This window comes from Podarcis muralis, chromosome 3 (genome assembly GCF_964188315.1).
Source record: "Podarcis muralis chromosome 3, rPodMur119.hap1.1, whole genome shotgun sequence".
Taxonomy (NCBI): domain Eukaryota; kingdom Metazoa; phylum Chordata; class Lepidosauria; order Squamata; family Lacertidae; genus Podarcis; species Podarcis muralis.
The window spans coordinates 18283356-18301470 of NC_135657.1; the positions used below are offsets into that span (position 1 = coordinate 18283356).

Sequence of the window (18115 nt, forward strand, 5' to 3'; positions counted from 1 at the left end):
GTCCCAGCCGGCCTACTCTGCAGGGAGGCAGCGCCCACGTGCCAGCCCCTTACACAGGCCCGCTGCCTCCCCCCCCCCAACGCCAAGGGTTGCCGAGAAGCGGAGCCCCCCCAAGAGCCCCCCTCGCCCTTACCCCTTGCAAGCCAAATCTCCGCAGCCGGGCTGCTCCGCTCCGAGCGGACGTCATGGAAAGCACCACCAGGGCAGCGAGGGGGAGGCCGGGCCGTACCAAGAGCGATCTGCCGCCGGGGGAGGAGGCCTAGGAGGAAAACTGGGCTGCTGCGCCCAAATCACTTATTTTCCCCCACCAGTTACAGTCCAGTTAACAGTCCATGAATCCCGCGCAAGCGAAATTTAAGTCGGGCAGCCCAGCTTTTTAATCGGGGAAGGGGTTGAATTTGCATATGCAGCACCTGCAGACTGTATAAACAAACAAGTAAAAAAGAGGTGGTTTTTTCATGTGCAGAGTAGACCGATTGAAATCAATGTGCCCAGCTTAGGCCTGGCTGCTGATTTCAGTGGGTCTACTTGGGGTACGCATAACCCCATACCTTCCAACATTTATCTGATGAAAATAAAAAGGTAAAGGAACCCCTGACCATTAGGTCCAGTCTCTGGGGCTGCGGTGCTCATCTCGCTTTATTGGCCGAGGGAGGCGGCATACAGCTTTCAGGTCATGTGGCCAGCATGACTAAGCCGCTTCTGGCGAACCAGAGCAGCGCATGGAAATGCCGTTTACTTTCCCGCTGGAGTGGTACCTATTTATCTACTTGCACTTTGATGTGCTTTCGAACTGCTAGGTTGGCAGGAGCAGGGACTGATTCAAACCGCCAACCTTCTGATCAGCAAGCCCTAGGCTCTGTGGTTTAACCCACAGCACCACCTGCGTCCCTCCTGATGAAAATAGGGACGTCCTATTCCATCATCATAATGGTTTTATTCTTTATATCCCACCCATTAAACATTTTTAAAAAACCTTCCCTATATAGAGCTGCCTTCAGATGTCTTCTAAAGGTTGTACAGTCACTTATCTCCTTGGCTCAGGGGTCGCCTACCCTCCCCATACCCTCCCACATTTCTGCTATGAATGTCCTAATGCATGGGTAGGCAAACTAAGGCCCGGAGGCCGGATCTGGCCCAATCGCCTTCTAAATCCAACCCACGGAGGGTCCGGGAATCAGCGTATTTTTACATAAGTAGAATCTGTGCTTTTATTTAAAATGCATCTCTGGGTTGTGGGGCATAGGAATTCATCCCCCCCCAAAAAAAATATAGTTGGCCCCGCACTAGGTCTGAGGGACAGTAGACCGGCCCCTGCTGAGAAAGTTTGCTGACCCCTATAACATTTCAGTATAAAATCAGAAACCGGAGCAGCTTCTGTAAATCTGGGGCTGTCCCTGGAAAATAGGGACACTTGGAGGGTCTGATAGCACTGGGTACTACGACCCAATGGGTTGACCCAAATGGGGGATGGTGTGGAAGGAAAGCAGCTCACACCGATAAATTTTGCATCCTCTGGTCCCTGGAGCAACTCACTGTGTACAGCTCCTCCCCTGAAAAGTCTCTCCAGAAAGTCTGGTCTGGGAACCATCTTTATTTCATTTCATTTATTGCATTTATACCCCCACCTTTTTCTCCAAGGAGCTCAAAGTGGCATACATGGTTCTCTCCTGCCTCATTTAATCTCCACAACCACCCCGTGTGATAGGTTAGGCAGAGATAGACAGTGTCTTGCCCAAGGTCACCCAGTGAGCTTCAAGGCCCAGTGGGGATTTGAACCCAGCCTGATACTCCAACCACTGCACCACACAGTCCTATTGCATGCAATGGGGCTACTTCTGCAAAGACATGGTTAGGATTTGGCTGTACTGCATAATAAAAATATTAAAATCCTGCAGCACGAAAAGCTGAATTCTGCAGCTTGCATGACTCATGTAACCTGGACTACTCTGTACAAGTTTCTCTTAATGCATAATTATTTTTTCAATTTCTCCCTATTTCACATAATCATGGATTGTTCTATGGGATACCAATATGATACATGCATCATCTGCGATGCAGGCAAATAGTAGGATGATTTAACCAGGAAAACGACAGGTGTAAAATATATTTGAAACCATCCCTCAGCCTTGATCCAAACTCTGTCCCCTACCCCATTAACACTTAAAAAAAAAATCAAATCTGAGAAACCCTGGTTAGAGACTTCCCATTTTGTGCCTTCCTTGGCTCTGAGATTTTTGGGTGCGTTCTGGACCTGCTGCCCTATTCAGGGCTTTCTCTAGCAGGAGATATGTTTCTCAAATAAATGTGCAAGCTTTCGGAGTGCCACAGGACGCTGCAATTGTTATGTCAAGTTCTGGTGGTACTCACATAAGCCAGTCACACAGCTAAAATAATCAAAAAGTGTGCTTAAGAAAAATCACACCAAAACACCTCCGTTGTTTACTAGGGAGCAGCTGTGCAACCGTTAGCTGCGGGAAAGGAGTACTGAGGTCAGAGAGGAAGAGAGGTAGGTTGAGCACATTGCCTGCTAGTCTAGCGCACTCTCTGTTTGTGTAGCTGCTCATTCTCACAAGATGTCTCCAGCTCTCCACCTTACGTTCCAGCACCTCCTGACCAGCGCAGCACTCCAACTTCTGACCTGTGAGTAAAACACCATAGCTTATATGCTTGCTTGTTGGGGGTCAATGTGACAGTATCATTCAGAAGGCGGGGGGAGTCCATCTGCCTGACTGCACTGGCTCCCGGTGGAGTACAGGGTCAGGTTTAAGGTGCTGGTTTTGACCTTTAAAGCCCTATGCGGCCTAGGACCCTCGTGCCTACGGGACCGCCTCTCCTGGTATGCCCCGCGGAGGACCTTAAGGTCCACAAATGACAACATTTTGGAGGTCGCAAGGTGGTTAGATTGGTCTCAACTAGGGCCAGGGCCTTTTCAGTACTGGCCCTGACTTGGTGGAACGCTCTGTCACAAGACTAGGGCCCTGCGGGACTTGACATCTTTCCGCAGGGCCTGCAAGACAGAGCTGTTCCGCCTGGCCTTTGGTTTGGACTCAGTCTGACCCTTATGTTTCCCTCCCCTTATGGTCTTGATTTATCGGCTACTTTTAAAATGAGGCTGCATTTTAAATTGCATTTTAACCTGTATTTTAAATTGGTTTTTTTCTTTTTTCTTTTCTTTCCCCCCTATTATGTTTTTACTGTGATTTTATTTGTGTTAGCCGCCCTGAGCCCGGTCTGGCCGGGGAGGGCGGGGTATAAATAAAATTTGTTGTTGTTGTTGTTGTTGTTGTTGTTGTTAAATAAAATAACTTGGGGTCTGGAATTTTAAAATTGTCCCACAGGGGCCTAAAGTCTGCACTAAAGTTTAGAGTCCAAACAGAAACAAAACAAATTATATCTGACCAAAATTGTGTACTCAGAATTAATTATATGACAGCAGAGTTGGAAGTGATCCCAAGGGTCTGACTCCTTGCAGTGTACACCGTCCCCCATCCAATTTGAAACCATACTGGACCCTGCATAGCTTTGCAAATGCGGTAGCAGTTTTATTGCTGCACCACCTTGCTAATCATTACAATAGAATGTGTAGTACCTTAATTTTGCATCCTTTAGCCTGCAAAACCAGACATGGGGGTGGGGGTGGGGGTGGGCAGGAAGCAGAGTTTGTCCCAGCAGGAGGGAATGTTATAAAACCAAACATGCAAATGTTATAAAATGTTATAAAACCAAACATGCAAACCAGAGGCAGAGCTGCCTGGCAGAGCTGTTTGCTTGGAAACTTTTCAGAAGTGTCTTATACAACCTTTGGGCCTTGGCAAGTAATCAGCAAGAGTTTTGCAGAGTGGGGTGCAGGGGAATCATTGCCACAAGTTCACCTGCCGGGACGACCCTTTCTGGCTATGGGAGTTGCTCCGACCCCTTGATCATTCATTGAATTGGACAGAAACCGTGGGAGGGGAAGAATCCCCGTTTTTATGAAAGACAGCTCAAATGAAGTAAAAACCAAGCAAGGCTCCACCAAGAACCCAAAAAATCATTATCTGCATAATTTGTGTACATAAAAACCAATAGCTCTCCGATCAAGTAGTTTTGCTCATGCACGTTTATAATAAACTCTCAGCAGGTCACTTATCTTGGAGCTTAAACGCAACCCTTGCACCGCCGCTCCATGTGATAGTAAACGGCGAAAGGAAGACCCTGGTAATTTGTCTGGTGAACGATCTCTCTGAGGAAGCACTGGGGGCCGTCCGGTTTTCCAATGAAAATGGGAGCATGCTGGAGTCTTTCACCTATGGGATTTCTAAGGAAGACGATGGGACTTTCAGCAGCATCTCTCAACTCTCCATCAGCACCAAAGAATTTGGATCGTGGAGTACAGTCGCTTGCTATGTCGCACCAAACGAAACTTCAAAGACATGGAGCACCACCTCCCTTCAACTCTCAGGTATTCATGAATGGGGGGATGGGAGTATGGACAGTAGATGTACTTTTAGGACCTCATAAATTAACAGTGCAACCCTATGCATGTCTAATTAGAAGTCCCATTGAGTTCAATGAGACTTACTCCCAGGTAAGCATGCATTGGAACGCAACCTCATTTATCTAGTTACTGTTATCCTGTTACACTTAAATCCTGCCTTTTTGGCAATGAACTCTCTCCTTCTAACTGATGTGTCCTAATACAAGCAGTCGATCAATAAGGGCATTTATGCACAAATTCCAGGTGCTTCAAATCAGTAAATTAATAACCTGGAAACTTATATAACACAACCAAGGCAGGCATGCTACCAATCTTTCCCTTGCAATGCCTTCTCTAAGTCATTATTTTGTCTTACAGAAGAAAATATGGGAGATCTCTGCCTGAGTGAAAAGCAAGAAGGTAAGAACAAGAATGCATTCTCCTTCCAATCTCAGTTATACTAAGAGCTCAGTTCCGAACCTGGTGTTTTGGGGGCAGGAATTCAGACAAAGCTGTTGTAAGTATACAAGGCTAGTGTTTGGACCCTTGTGCCATGACGAACAACTAAATTCCAGATTCATATATCTTTATAGAACACAATTTGAGCTATTATGAATGAAGCAGATTAGAGAGGAAGGCCACAGCTGCAATTCTATCCACACCTACAGGGTCGGTGCCAGAGGTCAGGGGGTCTTTGGCACAGTGTTGCCCATGCCCTCCACACACACACACCCAAGCATTGGTTGGCATCCATCTGTCTCGGGGGACAATGGAAGAGTGCGCCTGTTGGAAGGTTACAGTGCCTGCTGTGGCTGTAGAGATTGACACAGAAAAGACATGTTTTGTTGCAGCTGGGGCAGATAAAGGCATTCAGTTGTGCAGATGCAGATCCAGTTGTTCTCTGTGCACTCTTCCCAGTGGTCATTTCTTCTATGGTCACTGCTATGGATGCACAACCTGTGTGTCTCCAGGTACTGCAGTTGTCTGCAAGGGAGTCTCACATGGTGGGGTTGGTGTTGCCAGCTTTCATATCACTTCTTTGTAGTGCAGAGCTGCTCCACCAACAGGCCTGGTGCCTGAAGCCAGCTCCCCAAAAAGCACATCCATGGGGATCCTGCCACCTTCCATTCTGTGGACATGATGTGCCTGGGAAGCAAGTGCGCCTACAAATCAATTTTTGCTAACTGAATGAGAAATTGAGGATAAAAGACTTGGCAGGGCCTTGCGCCCAAAGATGAACAACAAAACCAAAGACAGAGCTAATATAAGGGCTGGTCACCTTCTTAGTGCTTGTAGAAGTAGGAAGAAAAAGAGAATTAGAATTACAAAATCTGCTATCCTCTTGTTAAGAGTTGATAATGAAAAGTGTAAACTCTAAATTGTCTGGAACTACCTTATCAATCAGATTACTGCTGTGTCTCCTGATAGTTTGATCATCCACTGGGCTTGGCAGCAATTAAGAGATAACATTGGTAACATAGGCCTGTATCCAAAGTATCGGGGGGAGCACATAAGTGGCTGGGGATATAGTTATTCTGTGGATATTACTCTGCCTTATTCTTTCTTCTTTTTGTGGTGGCAGCCCAAGAAGAGTCATTGTTCATTGAAGATCTGCATAGCCGCTCACAGATCTTACTTCTTCTGGCCATCAGAATTTTGCTGTTCAAGTTGCTCCTGTTTGACGTGTTGATGACCTGCTGCATTGTTTACAAGAGGTAATACTGGCCACAACATCCAACACATAGACCTAGTTCAGATATAAAGCTAAGCCAAACCATGGCCTAGAACAAGCAAGCAAATGTGCAGTTTCCTGGATCACGGATTGTGATAGCAGGGTACCTCTCTCATTCTGCTGCTGCCACGCTACCCAGAGCTATTCCATGGTTTGGTTTAGCATCACATCCAAAGCCAGGCTCATGGTTTGCCTCACTTCAGACGAACCAGTGTTTGTTCTTGGTTTACTGCTCATGGTTTGTCTGGGGGAAACACAAGCATAGGTTTGGATGTAATGCTAAGCCAAACCATAGCTCAGCCATGGGTAGAACGGTGGCAGCAGAAACATCACTGAACTCTTTGAAGGAAGGGTGTGGTGTTAAGATGATGATGATGGTGGTGGTGATGGTGATAGTAAAGTTCAGCTCCCAACCTGCTGTAATCTTCCCTCTCCTTTCAGGGAAGATATCCCGTTGCACCTGAAGCCTTCCAACTTTTCTGCAGTTCATCCACACAGAGTCAGAACTGCTTCTGTCACAGAAATTGTTGCTATGAAAAGCACAGAGCAATGGACTAGGGGGAAAGGCAACTTTCACATATCTGGCTGAAAAGAAGGAACTCCATATGGAAGCAGAGTATGTGTCCTGAAGATGGAAGCATTCACTTGAACAAAAGAGGGAGAGACTAGCCTGGTTTGAATACTGGCTGAAAAACAGGCTTTTGGCTTCCTTTCATCTGCCTCTGCTGTGACCTTCGATTTGGGTTCTTTGATGCTGAACACTAATCGGACAACAACTAAGCCAGGCACCCAGGCTGTAGCGGTACACAAATCCACACAAATAACAAGGCTTGACACCCTTTCGATATTCTTGTGTTGAAAGCGCAGTATGTGATGTCCTGAGAAGAATGTTTCTCTCTTGAATATTGCCGTGTGATATTTCTTTGTTCATAATTGTACATATAGTCTTGCTTGCATTGTCCTCAATTATACAGCTCGTTGTCATCTTTATGAGAGAATGCCTAAGGCAGTGGGGTCTGAAACCTGTGTCCCCCTCCAGAAATGGACTGGGCTATAACTCCCATCGTTCGTGACCATTGGCTGGGGGACCTGGGGTTGACGGGAGTTGGGGTCTAATAACATCTGGAGGGGCATGGCTTCACTCAAGAAGTGGACGGTGTTTTTCAGCCCGATGGCCATGTTCCTTCCAGGACATGCTTCCATAACAGTTTATGTGTGGTCAAGGTGGGTGCAGCCAGTCACTCGCTGCTTTCCAGCCAGACAAGCAAAGAGGTATTTATCCATTTCAAGGGCATTTTCCAGCCAGGTAAAATCAGGGGCAGTGAGGGGTGTGGCCTGGGGGGCCCTGAGAGTTGGGCAACCATATTCAGCCCCCTGAGCCTGAGGTTCTCCACTCCTTTCTCTGTAGTAGGGAGTGAGGTTCTGGGTTTTCAGCCCTTCCAAAGTAGCAAAATATTAATTGCATAAGAAGTCATTAGGTGCAGGATCACAAGTGCATCGTCATTGCTCAGCATCTGCAACATCATGTCACAGTGGTACCCTGCCTATGTGAAACAACAGCTGTCACAGGATGAATGGCACAGACAGACATCACACCATCTTTAGCAAGCAGGGCTCCAGTTCTGAATCCTGGCAGGTGCAAGGAGGAAGCTGCATGCAAGGGAGGCATGGGATAGGGGTTGGTTCTTCCCTACATTCTTGGAACTGTTACTTAACAGACATATGAATACAATTAAATGCTCTGTGTGTGTTTACAGAACAGCCAAAGCATGTCTAGCATTTTTATGAGGATTTATGCAGCAATTGCGGATTGTAGCAACAATCACAAAAGCCCTCTTCCTGTTTGTATTTTACAGGTGCTATAAATCTGTTTTCAAAAATAAATTACTTAATTTTTTAATAATAGTAATTGTAATATTTATACCACACCCGATACAGGGTTGCCTTCAGGTGTCTTCTAAAAGTCAGATAGCTGTTTATTTCCTTGACATCTGATGGGAGGGCGTTCCACAGAGCAGGCGCCACTACCAAGAAGGCCCTCTGCCTGGATGCTTGCAACAATAATGTATGGAGCAGGTAGGTAGCTGCAACAGCCAGTGGAGTGTTGGTGATTACGCATGCTGCCAAAATACGAACTCACTATGTAGCAATAGGCAAGCCCCTCTCCACCTCAGTCCTCCCATCTGCAGCTGAAAGCCAAAGCTCTTAAGCCTCTTAAGCAACAGCTGCAGGTTTTGGGACGGGAGAGAGTAAAAAACAGCGAGTAGCTGCGTATATCCTAACCATCTCAGTAAGTTTGGGTTGTTGTTTTTAGTAAGTTCGCAAACCGTTTAGAACTTAAGTTGATGGGCAGCATAGAATGTCATTAAGTAAAAAGTAACAGCACGGACCCTATATATGTCACGCCAGAAGCAGTTTAGTCAGAGATGAGCACCGCAACCCCATAGTCGCCTTTGACTGGACTTAACCGTCCAGGGGTCCTTTGTTGTTGTTTAGTCGTGTCCGACTCTTCGTGACCCCATGGACCAGAGCACGCCAGGCACTCCTGTCTTCCAGGGGTCCTTTACCTTTTACCTTATCCCACTGAGTTGGAGCCAACTTATCCCCATGTAATTGACAACACAGGATCGCAGCCTGAGAACGCAAAGAACCGCCGCTCTGGAACTGGATAAATGGAAAATCTGAATAAGGACGGGAGGAGGATTCTCTCTACTCCCCACCCCCGCGCGTTACCTGCGCCAAATATTTGTGAATGCCTTTTTTACAACAATGAATGGAGTGAGCATTCCAGGGCTGAGACGAACGGAGGCGAGCACCAATCACAGGACAGCGCTGGCGGCACTCCCATTGGCTGACCTGAGGGGAAAGCGAAGCTGCTCCATTGGAGAGGCGAGAGGGCGCACCCACCTCCCCCGCTTCTGATTGGCTGACATCTCAAAAGACCGGGCGCCTCGCGCCGGCCCGTTGGCCTCGGCGTGACACGTTCCCGGCCGCCATTGGCCAAGGGCTCCGGTTGTTATAGCTACGCTGCGGGAAAGGGAAAGGGGGGAGGTTCCCGGAAGCGCGGTGCGCGCTCTGGAGGGCTTTAGCGGCGTGGCGGCCTCTCGCGGGGGTCTCCTCCTCCCTCCATGGCTCCCTGGGGTCCCGCCGTCGCGCTCTGGCTCGCCCTGCTGGTAGGCCCGGCGCCTGGGCGCGGCGGGGCCATTGCCGAGGACAGCGAGTGGGTCAAGCTGCCCAGCAAATGCGAAGGTGAGAAAGGGAAGCCCCCCCAAAAAACCCGTTATTGCAGAGCTGTGGGGGGAGGGGAGAAATCGGCGCCTGAGTTTTGATTTTCCTCATCCCTCCCTGCTCCTCTTTCCTTTCGTGTCGTGTGAATTATTATTATTATTATTATTATTATTATTATTATTATTATTCGTTTATTACATTTGCATGTACTGTACTGTTTTTAGCATTTGACTGGGAGCCGCCCAGAGTGGCTGGGGAGACTCAGCCAGATGGGCGGGGTATAAATAATAAATTATTGTTGTTGTTGTTGTATAAATAATAAATTGTTGTTGTTGTTGTTACTATTATTATTATTATACCGTCCTTCATCCAGAGATCTCAGGGTGGTTCACAGCATCAGCATCAGCATCATCATCATCATAGCAAGAACAGAAGCAAAACAAACCAATAACTCCCACCCCTCCCACAAACACATTTAAAGGACATAGAATGATGATGATGATGATGATGAAGAAAAGCCTGCAGTTGGGAGCCTTTTTGGATGAAGGGTGGGGCCACAAATGCCCAAAATAAAATACATTGGTACCGCAGGTTACGTACTTAATTCGTTCCAGAGGTCCATCCTTAACCTGAAACTGTTCTTAACTTGAAGGACCACTTTAGCTAATGGGGCCTCCCACTGCTGTTCTCATCCTGAAGCAAAGTTCTTAACCCGAGGTACTATTTCTGGGTTAGCAGAGTATGTAACCTGAAGTGTATGTAACCCGAGGTACCACTGTAAAGGGACAGGAAAAGGGGTAGTCAAAAACAGGGGGCTGAAGCTTCCTATGGGGAAAGGCTGTAGCTCAATGACAGAGCGTCTGCCTTGCAAGCAGAAGCTCCAAGGTTTGTTCAGTCCCCGCTGGCATCTCCAGGGAGATCTGGGAGAGACTCCCTGCCTGAAATCTTGGAGTGGTTCTGCTAGTCAGTGTAGACTGTATTGAGCAAGATGGACCAGTAGTCTGACTTGGAGTAATGCAGCTTCCTATGTTGAAAACCACATATTGCCCAGCCGTAGACATCCCTATATAAGGTAAAATGATGGGGAATCGGTGACACTCAGTATTTTACTGGGTGACAACTACCACCATCCCAGATCTTTCTTGATACTGGCTGTGGCTGTTGGTAGTTGGAGTCTGACAGCCACAGGTTCCCCTCCCTTGGCGAAGGACTTCCAGCACGAAACAATGACAGGCTTACAGGTAGACTAGCTTATGCAGGGGCACTTATATAAGGTAAAGCTGTCAAGAGTGAAAAGGGGATCTGAAAAGCGCCTTGTCACTAAAAATGGAACTTAAGAAGTTAAAGAGGAACAGAGAGAACTATGAGCCGGAAGTTGCAGAGGAGGTTCACTGAAGTGAAAGCCGGAGTGGTATTTAGGTAGAGGGTTAGAGCTGCCTTCAACCTGCTGCACTGTTATTGGGGATCATCCCTGACGGTTAGGCTGGCTGGGGCTGATGAATCCACCTGGAAGGCTGCTGTCAGCCCCAGCCAGCACAGCCAGTGGTCAAAAATGATGGGATTTGTAATCCCAACACGTTCCCTATCCCTGCCTTATTTTCTCCAAATATACACCATTGTTTGTTTCAATACGGCCTGCACTGTAAACTCTGTTATCTGCTTACCTACTGGCTTTTAATCACCAATTAAAATATGTGAGTGGTTACTAATTGGTTTTTTCTGTCTTTAGTGTGCAAGTACGTGGCTTTGGAACTGAAATCCTCCTTCGATGAAACTGGCAAGACCAAGGAGGTGATTGACACGAAGTACGGCTTTTTGGATGGCAAGGGATCCAAAATCAAGTACACAAAATCGTAAGTGAATGAGGCTGTTGAGAGACCCTTGGAGGCAGCCATTCTTCACCTTGTACATTATTGCAATATCTTGGTCAGTAAGTAATTCAGAGAGGGTGTTAACTCTCCTGAATCTTACTTTTGTCTGCTAGGATATAAAATGCAAAAAAGTCACACCCATAAGCTACTTGCCATTTGTTCCTGCAAGGAAGGAAGGTTTCTTATTCCTTCTGCAGGATTGAGCTCTTTGGTTGTGCAGTATGCAATTTATAGGACTCCCCCAACATGCAGGCAAAAAAAGTGACCTTTCAGTAAAGATTGGACACCCTAAGTCCCATTGATATGGTGAAACTAACATACATAATTGGATGCTTTAGGTCCTATTCTTAGATGTGCCTAGTTCGCATTGTGTTTTATGTTTCTAGTCCTCAATGTTTGAAGAAGGTAGGACAGGTAACTCACAGATTAAATGAGGTGAAGTCCCAAGGGTGTATGCGTATACACTGTCTATTGATTGAGACTGTGGAAAGGCACATTTTCATGGTTTTTCTGGAAAGCTCCATTCCAGATTCAGAAGCTCTTACTAGCGAAGTCCCATAACACATGGAAATTGATCTCAAGCAGTAAATTGTGAGATGATAAAGTGCTGAGGTACATTCTACCAGCTGCTGTTTTATACTTGTGTCATTGGACACTCATACAGAGATCCTGCCACTCACAAATACACTTTTTTTGCCTGCAGGGACATTCGCCTTATTGAAGTGACAGAAAACATCTGCAAGAGGCTTTTGGAATACAACCTGCACAAAGAGAGAACGGGAAGCAACAGATTTGCAAAGGTTTGAAATGTCTCGGTATTTCATCTTGTTTCCAGATTTTTTTTAAGAGCTACTTTTCTGCTTTTCGTTTTCTTTGCCTGTCTTGGCTCTTCCAGGATACACCACTGAACTCTCTCACTTCCTTTAGGGTATGTCTGAGACCTTTGAAACACTGCATAACTTGGTACACAAAGGAGTGAAGGTGGTGATGGACATCCCTTATGAGCTGTGGAATGAAACCTCTGCGGAAGTGGCCGATCTAAAGAAGCAGGTACAGCCCTTGGCGTCACACTTTGTGAAGGCCACATGACTGATGGCGGCACAGCAGTTCCAAGTAACTGGAGCTCATGGTTGATCTCCTAGAGCACCTTCACCAATCTGGGCCTCTCTGGATGTTTTGGACTACAATTCCCATCAGCCCAAGGCATCCGGGGAGCCTCAGATGGGTGAAGGCTGCCCTAGGATTCTCCTTTCGAACAGGAGAACTGAAAGCAAGAATTCTGCATCTAATGCTGAAACCACTGGCCTGTCAATCACATTTTTAGGGTGTGTTCCAAAGGTACATTTTCATGGATATTGGTGGGGGTGGAAAACTAGTGCATAACCTAGCTCAGGCACCCCCAAACTTGGCCCTCCAGCTGTTTTTTTGAGACTACAACTCCCATCATCCCTAGCTAACAGGACCAGTGGTTAGGGATGATGGGAGTTGTAGTCCCAAAACATCTGGAGGGCCAAGTTTGGGGGTGCCTGACCTAGCTGAAGCAAGGCAGGTCTGGTGATCCGTGGTTAGATGAGAGACTGCTGGGGGATCCTTTTCATGCCACTTTGAATTTATAGAGTTGTAGAGTTGGAAGGGAGGCTTACCTGGTCTGATCCCCCTGCATTGCAGGACTCTGAGGCCAGGTGAGATCTAAATGTTATGCGGCTTTGTCACAGCCAAGCTAGGGTTCATTTGCAGTGGTGATGAAGCTGTGTGGTTGAAAACACCACAAGTAGATGTTTGAAGGAGGATTTCTATCTCTCTCTCTCTCTTAGTGTGAGGTAATGGTGGAGGAATTTGAAGATGTGATCGAAGACTGGTACCGGAACCATCAGGAAGAAGACATTTCCCAGTTTCTCTGTGCAAACCACGTCTTGAAAGGAAAAGATACCAGTGAGTTATGTTTCCTGGGAAGTGGCCAGACCCATAGTTGGGGTCCAGGGATATGTGTACAGGCGGCAGCCATTACAGGCACGTTCAACTAACTTGTAGCCGCCAACGTGCAGGTCCTTTGGGACGTGGAAGAGGGTGGAATGGGGGTTGGGCAGACTGGGCTTATGCCAATGTACGTGGGGGCCAGGAACGGAACCCCTGTGCAAAATGGCCACCACAAAACCATCCAAATGGATTTCACTCAGGAATGGGGAACCTCTGCCCCAGGTGTTGTTGGACTTCAACTCCCATCAACCCCAGCCATCATGGCCAGCGGTCAGGAATGATGGGCATTGTAGTCCTCACATTAATTTATCACATTTCTAACTTGCCTGTAGTCCACAGAGCTTGGAGCAGCTTGTTGCTTTCCTTCCCTTGTATTTTTTTACCCTCACAACAGCACGTTGAGAGCCGAGGGGTCGTGACTGACCCAAGGCTAGCTTGTGAGGTGAGTGACTGAAAGCAATGATTTCAGCCCCGGTTTTCTATTCACCCAGTCATACTCAATGTGCTGCCCTCCAGATGCTGTTGGACTCCAATTCCCATCATCCACCACCATGCTAGCTAGGGCTGATGGGATCTGGAGTCCCAACAAAAACAATTGGATGATACCACCAGATGTACTAACTAGTAACCTAAGCCTAATGGAAACTTCATCTAAATAAATTAGGTGGCAACTGGAATTGTGTGCTCAGGGAGGAGTGGAGACATTGCAAAATCCCATAGTCTCCTTTTTCCACCCCTCTCCTCTCTCCAGGCTGCCTGACAGAGAAGTGGGCTGGCAAGAAAGGGGACGGGGCAAGTTCAAGGCCGAAGAAGTCTAAGAAGAAGGAGGGCAAAGGCAAGAAGGCTTCGAAAAGCAAAAAGAGCAGCAAGGACAAAGCAGGGCAAGAAGGGGAGGGTGAGAAACCGAGTCCCCAAGAGGTCTCTGACCAATCAGAGGAGCAGGATGAAGCAAAGGATGCTGGGAAGGAGGCTCCGCTCTCACACAGGCCGGACGAACTGTAGGCTAGGTGCCAGCCACCTGTGCTTTTCCTCGCGTGGACTTGCAAGCTTGTATTCAGGCCACTGAGAATTGCTTTCGCCCACCCGAGTTGCAAGATGGAGATTTCTCAGCTTCCTCGAGGGGGAAGTGCCAGGCTGTTCCTGACGGGCAAGGACCGTGGCCTTTCGAACTTTAGCCACCCAGTGTTATGGTGTCTCATCGCAGGTGCAGGGTGGGCTGAACCCAGCTAGCCCCTTGCCTGCTCAGAGGAGCAAGCCAGGCAGAAGGAGGGCCTGAAGGACTGGCTCCCTAAGTCTGCGTGGCTGGTGTTCAAAAACTGAGCCCGCTGCTTTCATCAATTGACCTCCACGAGCTTTGATCTGCTAAACGCAACTGGGGGGCGGGTGGAAGGCAAGGAGAAAGTTGTAAGAGATCCAGGTTGGGTTGCAAGGCAGCTTGCCTCTCCAGCCCATTTGACTGAAGCCATGATAACCTCTCTATAGCCAGCGTAGCAGGCTCTCAACTTGGTACATTCCCTAAGTCGATTTTTTGGAAAGTCCTTCTTTTCATCATGCAGATCACTGCGTTTGCTTGGAGGGAAATGAGGGCGAAGGTACTATTCGTGTAAGGGCACTGTGCTTCTGTTGCGATATCTTTTTGTTGTTTTGTTTTTGAATTACTCCTAACCTTAATGGATCATTTCCTGCAGTTGCTCCAGTCAGGAGAGAACTTGCAGGTTGATGAGGTGTTTCTCTTGCCTCTCCTCCCCTCCCTTAAAAACCTGTGCTTTCTGTTGCTGCGATGACCATTCTTCCTGTTTCCTGAAGTCCTGCAAAGAGTGAAAATAAAAGAGTTTTTGAGTAATTTGTGCTCCATCCGGCCCTTCCACTGGCTTTCTTTCCCCGCACTGCTATATGAATGATATTTACCTTTGTGAATCTTTTGAGGAAAAGGTTGCAATACAGTCTTAATAACCTTTGTGTCTCTCTTGGAAAATACATAGAGCAGAAGGAGGAAATTTGAAAGGTGATTCTTGATTCCACTTTCCTATTCAGCTCTGTGATCTTTTCAAGGCTCAAGTTAATTCTGCTGGAACCAGGTTCTGGGAAAGCGATCTATTCTGGGGAGCCAGACTGATCCAGTGAAGAAGGAACTGACGGGCGCATGTGTGTCTGCAGCGCTTGCTCAAAAATCCAAAAGTGCCCCCAAGCCTAAAAGGTTGGCTTCCCCTAGTGTAGATGGGCACTCTGTGAGAGGGACCGGTAGTCTGACTCCGTATAAAGCAGTTTCTTACATTCCTCGGCTGGGCAAGTAGACCAGCAGCTGGCAGTCTCAGAGCTTCTTAAAGGGCAAGTCAGTCCATTCTCATTTTTGTCAGAGCTTTTTAAAGGGATAGGCACTGTCCCCAGCAAATACCTGCCAGTCTTAAAAGTTGGACGTTCAGTTAAAGGTCATTTTCTGTGTTGAATACTTAGGTGAGCTTTCCTAAGTAGGAGAGCTTCCTGCTTCGTCTTCTGCACTTCCTCTTATTTCTGCTTTTCATCACACTTAAGCAAACAGCCTTTCCTGTCCTATATGTCTTTTGTCTATATACCTGTAGCATATTTAATATTATATATTGCAGAAGTGTATGATTACGGCTTTTGGACATACAAGGTGCTGAATTTTGCAGACACATTCTTTTTAAAAGTTCTATTTATGATTTTTAATTATAACAAATAAACATTTCAGCAAAAGAAAAGAAACAATTCATATATCTTAAATCTTCGACTTTCCTCCCTCTCCTTCTGTGGTTCCATAAATTTGTTCTCTTTTCTTTCCCCCCGCATATCCCAGTTAACTATTTATTCTTTTTTCCTCATCTATTTCCTATATGTTTTAGAAACTGCAAGTTTTTATAATTGCAGTCACATTTATGACATAATGTGAGTCCCATGCCACCTACCAGCTATGGATCAGAGGCAGGAGGGAGCAGTCTCGGTTTTTTTAAAAAAGTCCTCTAATGTTTATTATTTCTTTATTTAGATTTGTATGCTGCTTTTTGATATAAGCAATGCTCTAAGTGACTACAAACAGAACGAGAAAAATGGAAACCAACACATCATTATGCTGGCAAATAATCACTTCAAAACATAACACGGCAATCCAGCAAATAACTCTCTAATTATATGAACGTAAAACAAATCCATGTGCCCTTTCGAAAGGAAGGATACAGGAATTCATTGTTAAAATCAGCCAACTTTCTGAACTAGGGCCAGGGCCTTTTCAGTACTCACCCCGACTTGGTGGAATACTCTGTCACAAGAGACTAGGGCCCTGCGGGACTTAACATCTTTCTGCAGGGCCTGCAAGACAGAGCTGTTCCACCTGGCCTTTAGTCTGGACTCAGTCTGACCCTTATGTTTTCCCTCCCCTTATGGTTTTGATCCATGGGCTACTTTTAAAATGAGACTGCATTTTAAATTTTGTCTCTCTCTCTCCCCCCCCCCCCCCATTGTATTTTTATTGTAATTTTACTGGTGTTAGCCACCCTGAGCCCAGCTCTGGCCGGGGAGGGCGGGGTATAAATAAAATTATTATTATTATTATTATTATTAGTCAACCTCTTCAATACCAAGGTAGCTAGAGAGGTTAACACCATGAATTATCTCATCTGTCTGTAATTAGTCTTTTGTCACGCTCTCCAGAGGCGTTTGGAGATCAAGGCAGAAACTCATTCTGTGTTCTTTATTTCCAGCGAGTGTGTTGTGTATATTTGGGGTGAACATCTTCCTGTGATAAACTCCTTGCAGGTGTGGCGCTTGCAAAAAGAGATGCCTGAGTGCGCATGCAAGGTTCAGCACCTGCGTATGCCCATTGCGGCACCTGCCTCTGTCCCTGACATTCTGGCAGCCAGCGCAAGTAGAGGGAAAGGAAGCAAAACCATTTATGGAATAAGCAACAGGTGGTGCTAGTGAGGTTGGAAATGCGAGCCCTACACCGTAGCCTTGGTGTTGCTAAGGGTAGGACCTTGGTTCCCAGGCTGTAGATTATCTTCTCCAAGGAGGCCAAGTTAGCCCTCCTTTTCTCTTTTGGCAAGAGGTTAAAACTATCCTCTTGAGAAGCTCAATACAAGCGACCAAATGTGTTTGAAACCTTTGCTGCATTTTACTTCGGCTGGCGTCTGTCTCGTTCCAAGAGACAGTGGAGGAGTGTGCCATCAGGGGTAAAACCAAGTCACAGTGTCTTCCGTGGCTGTAAAGACCAATACAGGAGAGACATGTTTAGTTGCAGCTGTGGCAGATGCATTTAAGATAAGAGAGTCCCTGCCGGCAGGCTTACAATTGAAAAGACATGACACGTAAGGGAGAAGAGATGGGGAGGGAAGAGGGGGCAGAGAAGCAAACTCAGGCACAGCTTCTGAAGATTAAATAACAGCGCTTATCATAACCAGATGGATTATCATACCAATTACTGGAAACCACAGAGAGGAGAGTGCTCTTGTGCTCTGGTCCTCCTGGGTTTTCTGCAGGCATTTGGTTGGCCACTCAGAGAACAGGATACCGTTACAAATCATCAGATGAGCCATTGCCAAGATCTAGCTGACTGTTCTTAGGGTCATTTTCAACCTCTTTAATCATAGAGTTGGAAGGGACCAAGGGTCATCTAGTCCCACCCCTTGCAATGCAGGAATCTCAGCTAAAGCATCCATGGTCAAAATGTAAAAGTAAAGGACCCCTGGATGGTTAAGTCCAGTCAAAGGCGACTAAGGGGTGCAGCACTCATCTCACTTTCAGGCCGAGGGAGCTGGCATTTGTCCTGTGGTCATGCGGTCAGCATGACTAAACCGCTTTTGGCACAACAGAACACTAACAGAAATCAGAGTGCAC

The 18115-nt window shown here is 46.8% G+C and overlaps 2 protein-coding genes across 3 annotated transcripts; both read left to right on the plus strand.

Annotated features, from left to right (window-relative positions):
- Positions 1–2187: 2187 nt before the first annotated feature.
- On the plus strand, positions 2188–7094 carry PTCRA (pre T cell antigen receptor alpha). Of its 2 annotated transcripts, none has more exons than XM_028724909.2 (5): positions 2188–2643; positions 4121–4444; positions 4838–4879; positions 6042–6174; positions 6633–7094. In XM_028724909.2, exons 1-5 carry the CDS (start codon positions 2577–2579, stop codon positions 6778–6780), a joined length of 714 nt encoding a protein of 237 aa, XP_028580742.2. In that variant the 5' UTR covers positions 2188–2576; the 3' UTR covers positions 6781–7094. The 2 variants fall into 2 exon arrangements, with proteins under 2 accessions (XP_028580742.2, XP_028580743.2); XM_028724910.2 differs by having other exon boundaries at positions 4124–4444.
- Positions 7095–9208: 2114 nt separating this feature from the next.
- Positions 9209–15110, plus strand: CNPY3 (canopy FGF signaling regulator 3). The gene is made up of 6 exons (XM_028724908.2): positions 9209–9440; positions 11149–11272; positions 11994–12090; positions 12218–12340; positions 13105–13222; positions 14019–15110. The coding sequence occupies exons 1-6, from the start codon at positions 9320–9322 to the stop codon at positions 14267–14269; spliced, it is 834 nt and encodes a 277-aa protein (XP_028580741.2). The 5' UTR covers positions 9209–9319; the 3' UTR covers positions 14270–15110.
- The last annotated feature ends 3005 nt before the right edge of the window (positions 15111–18115 follow it).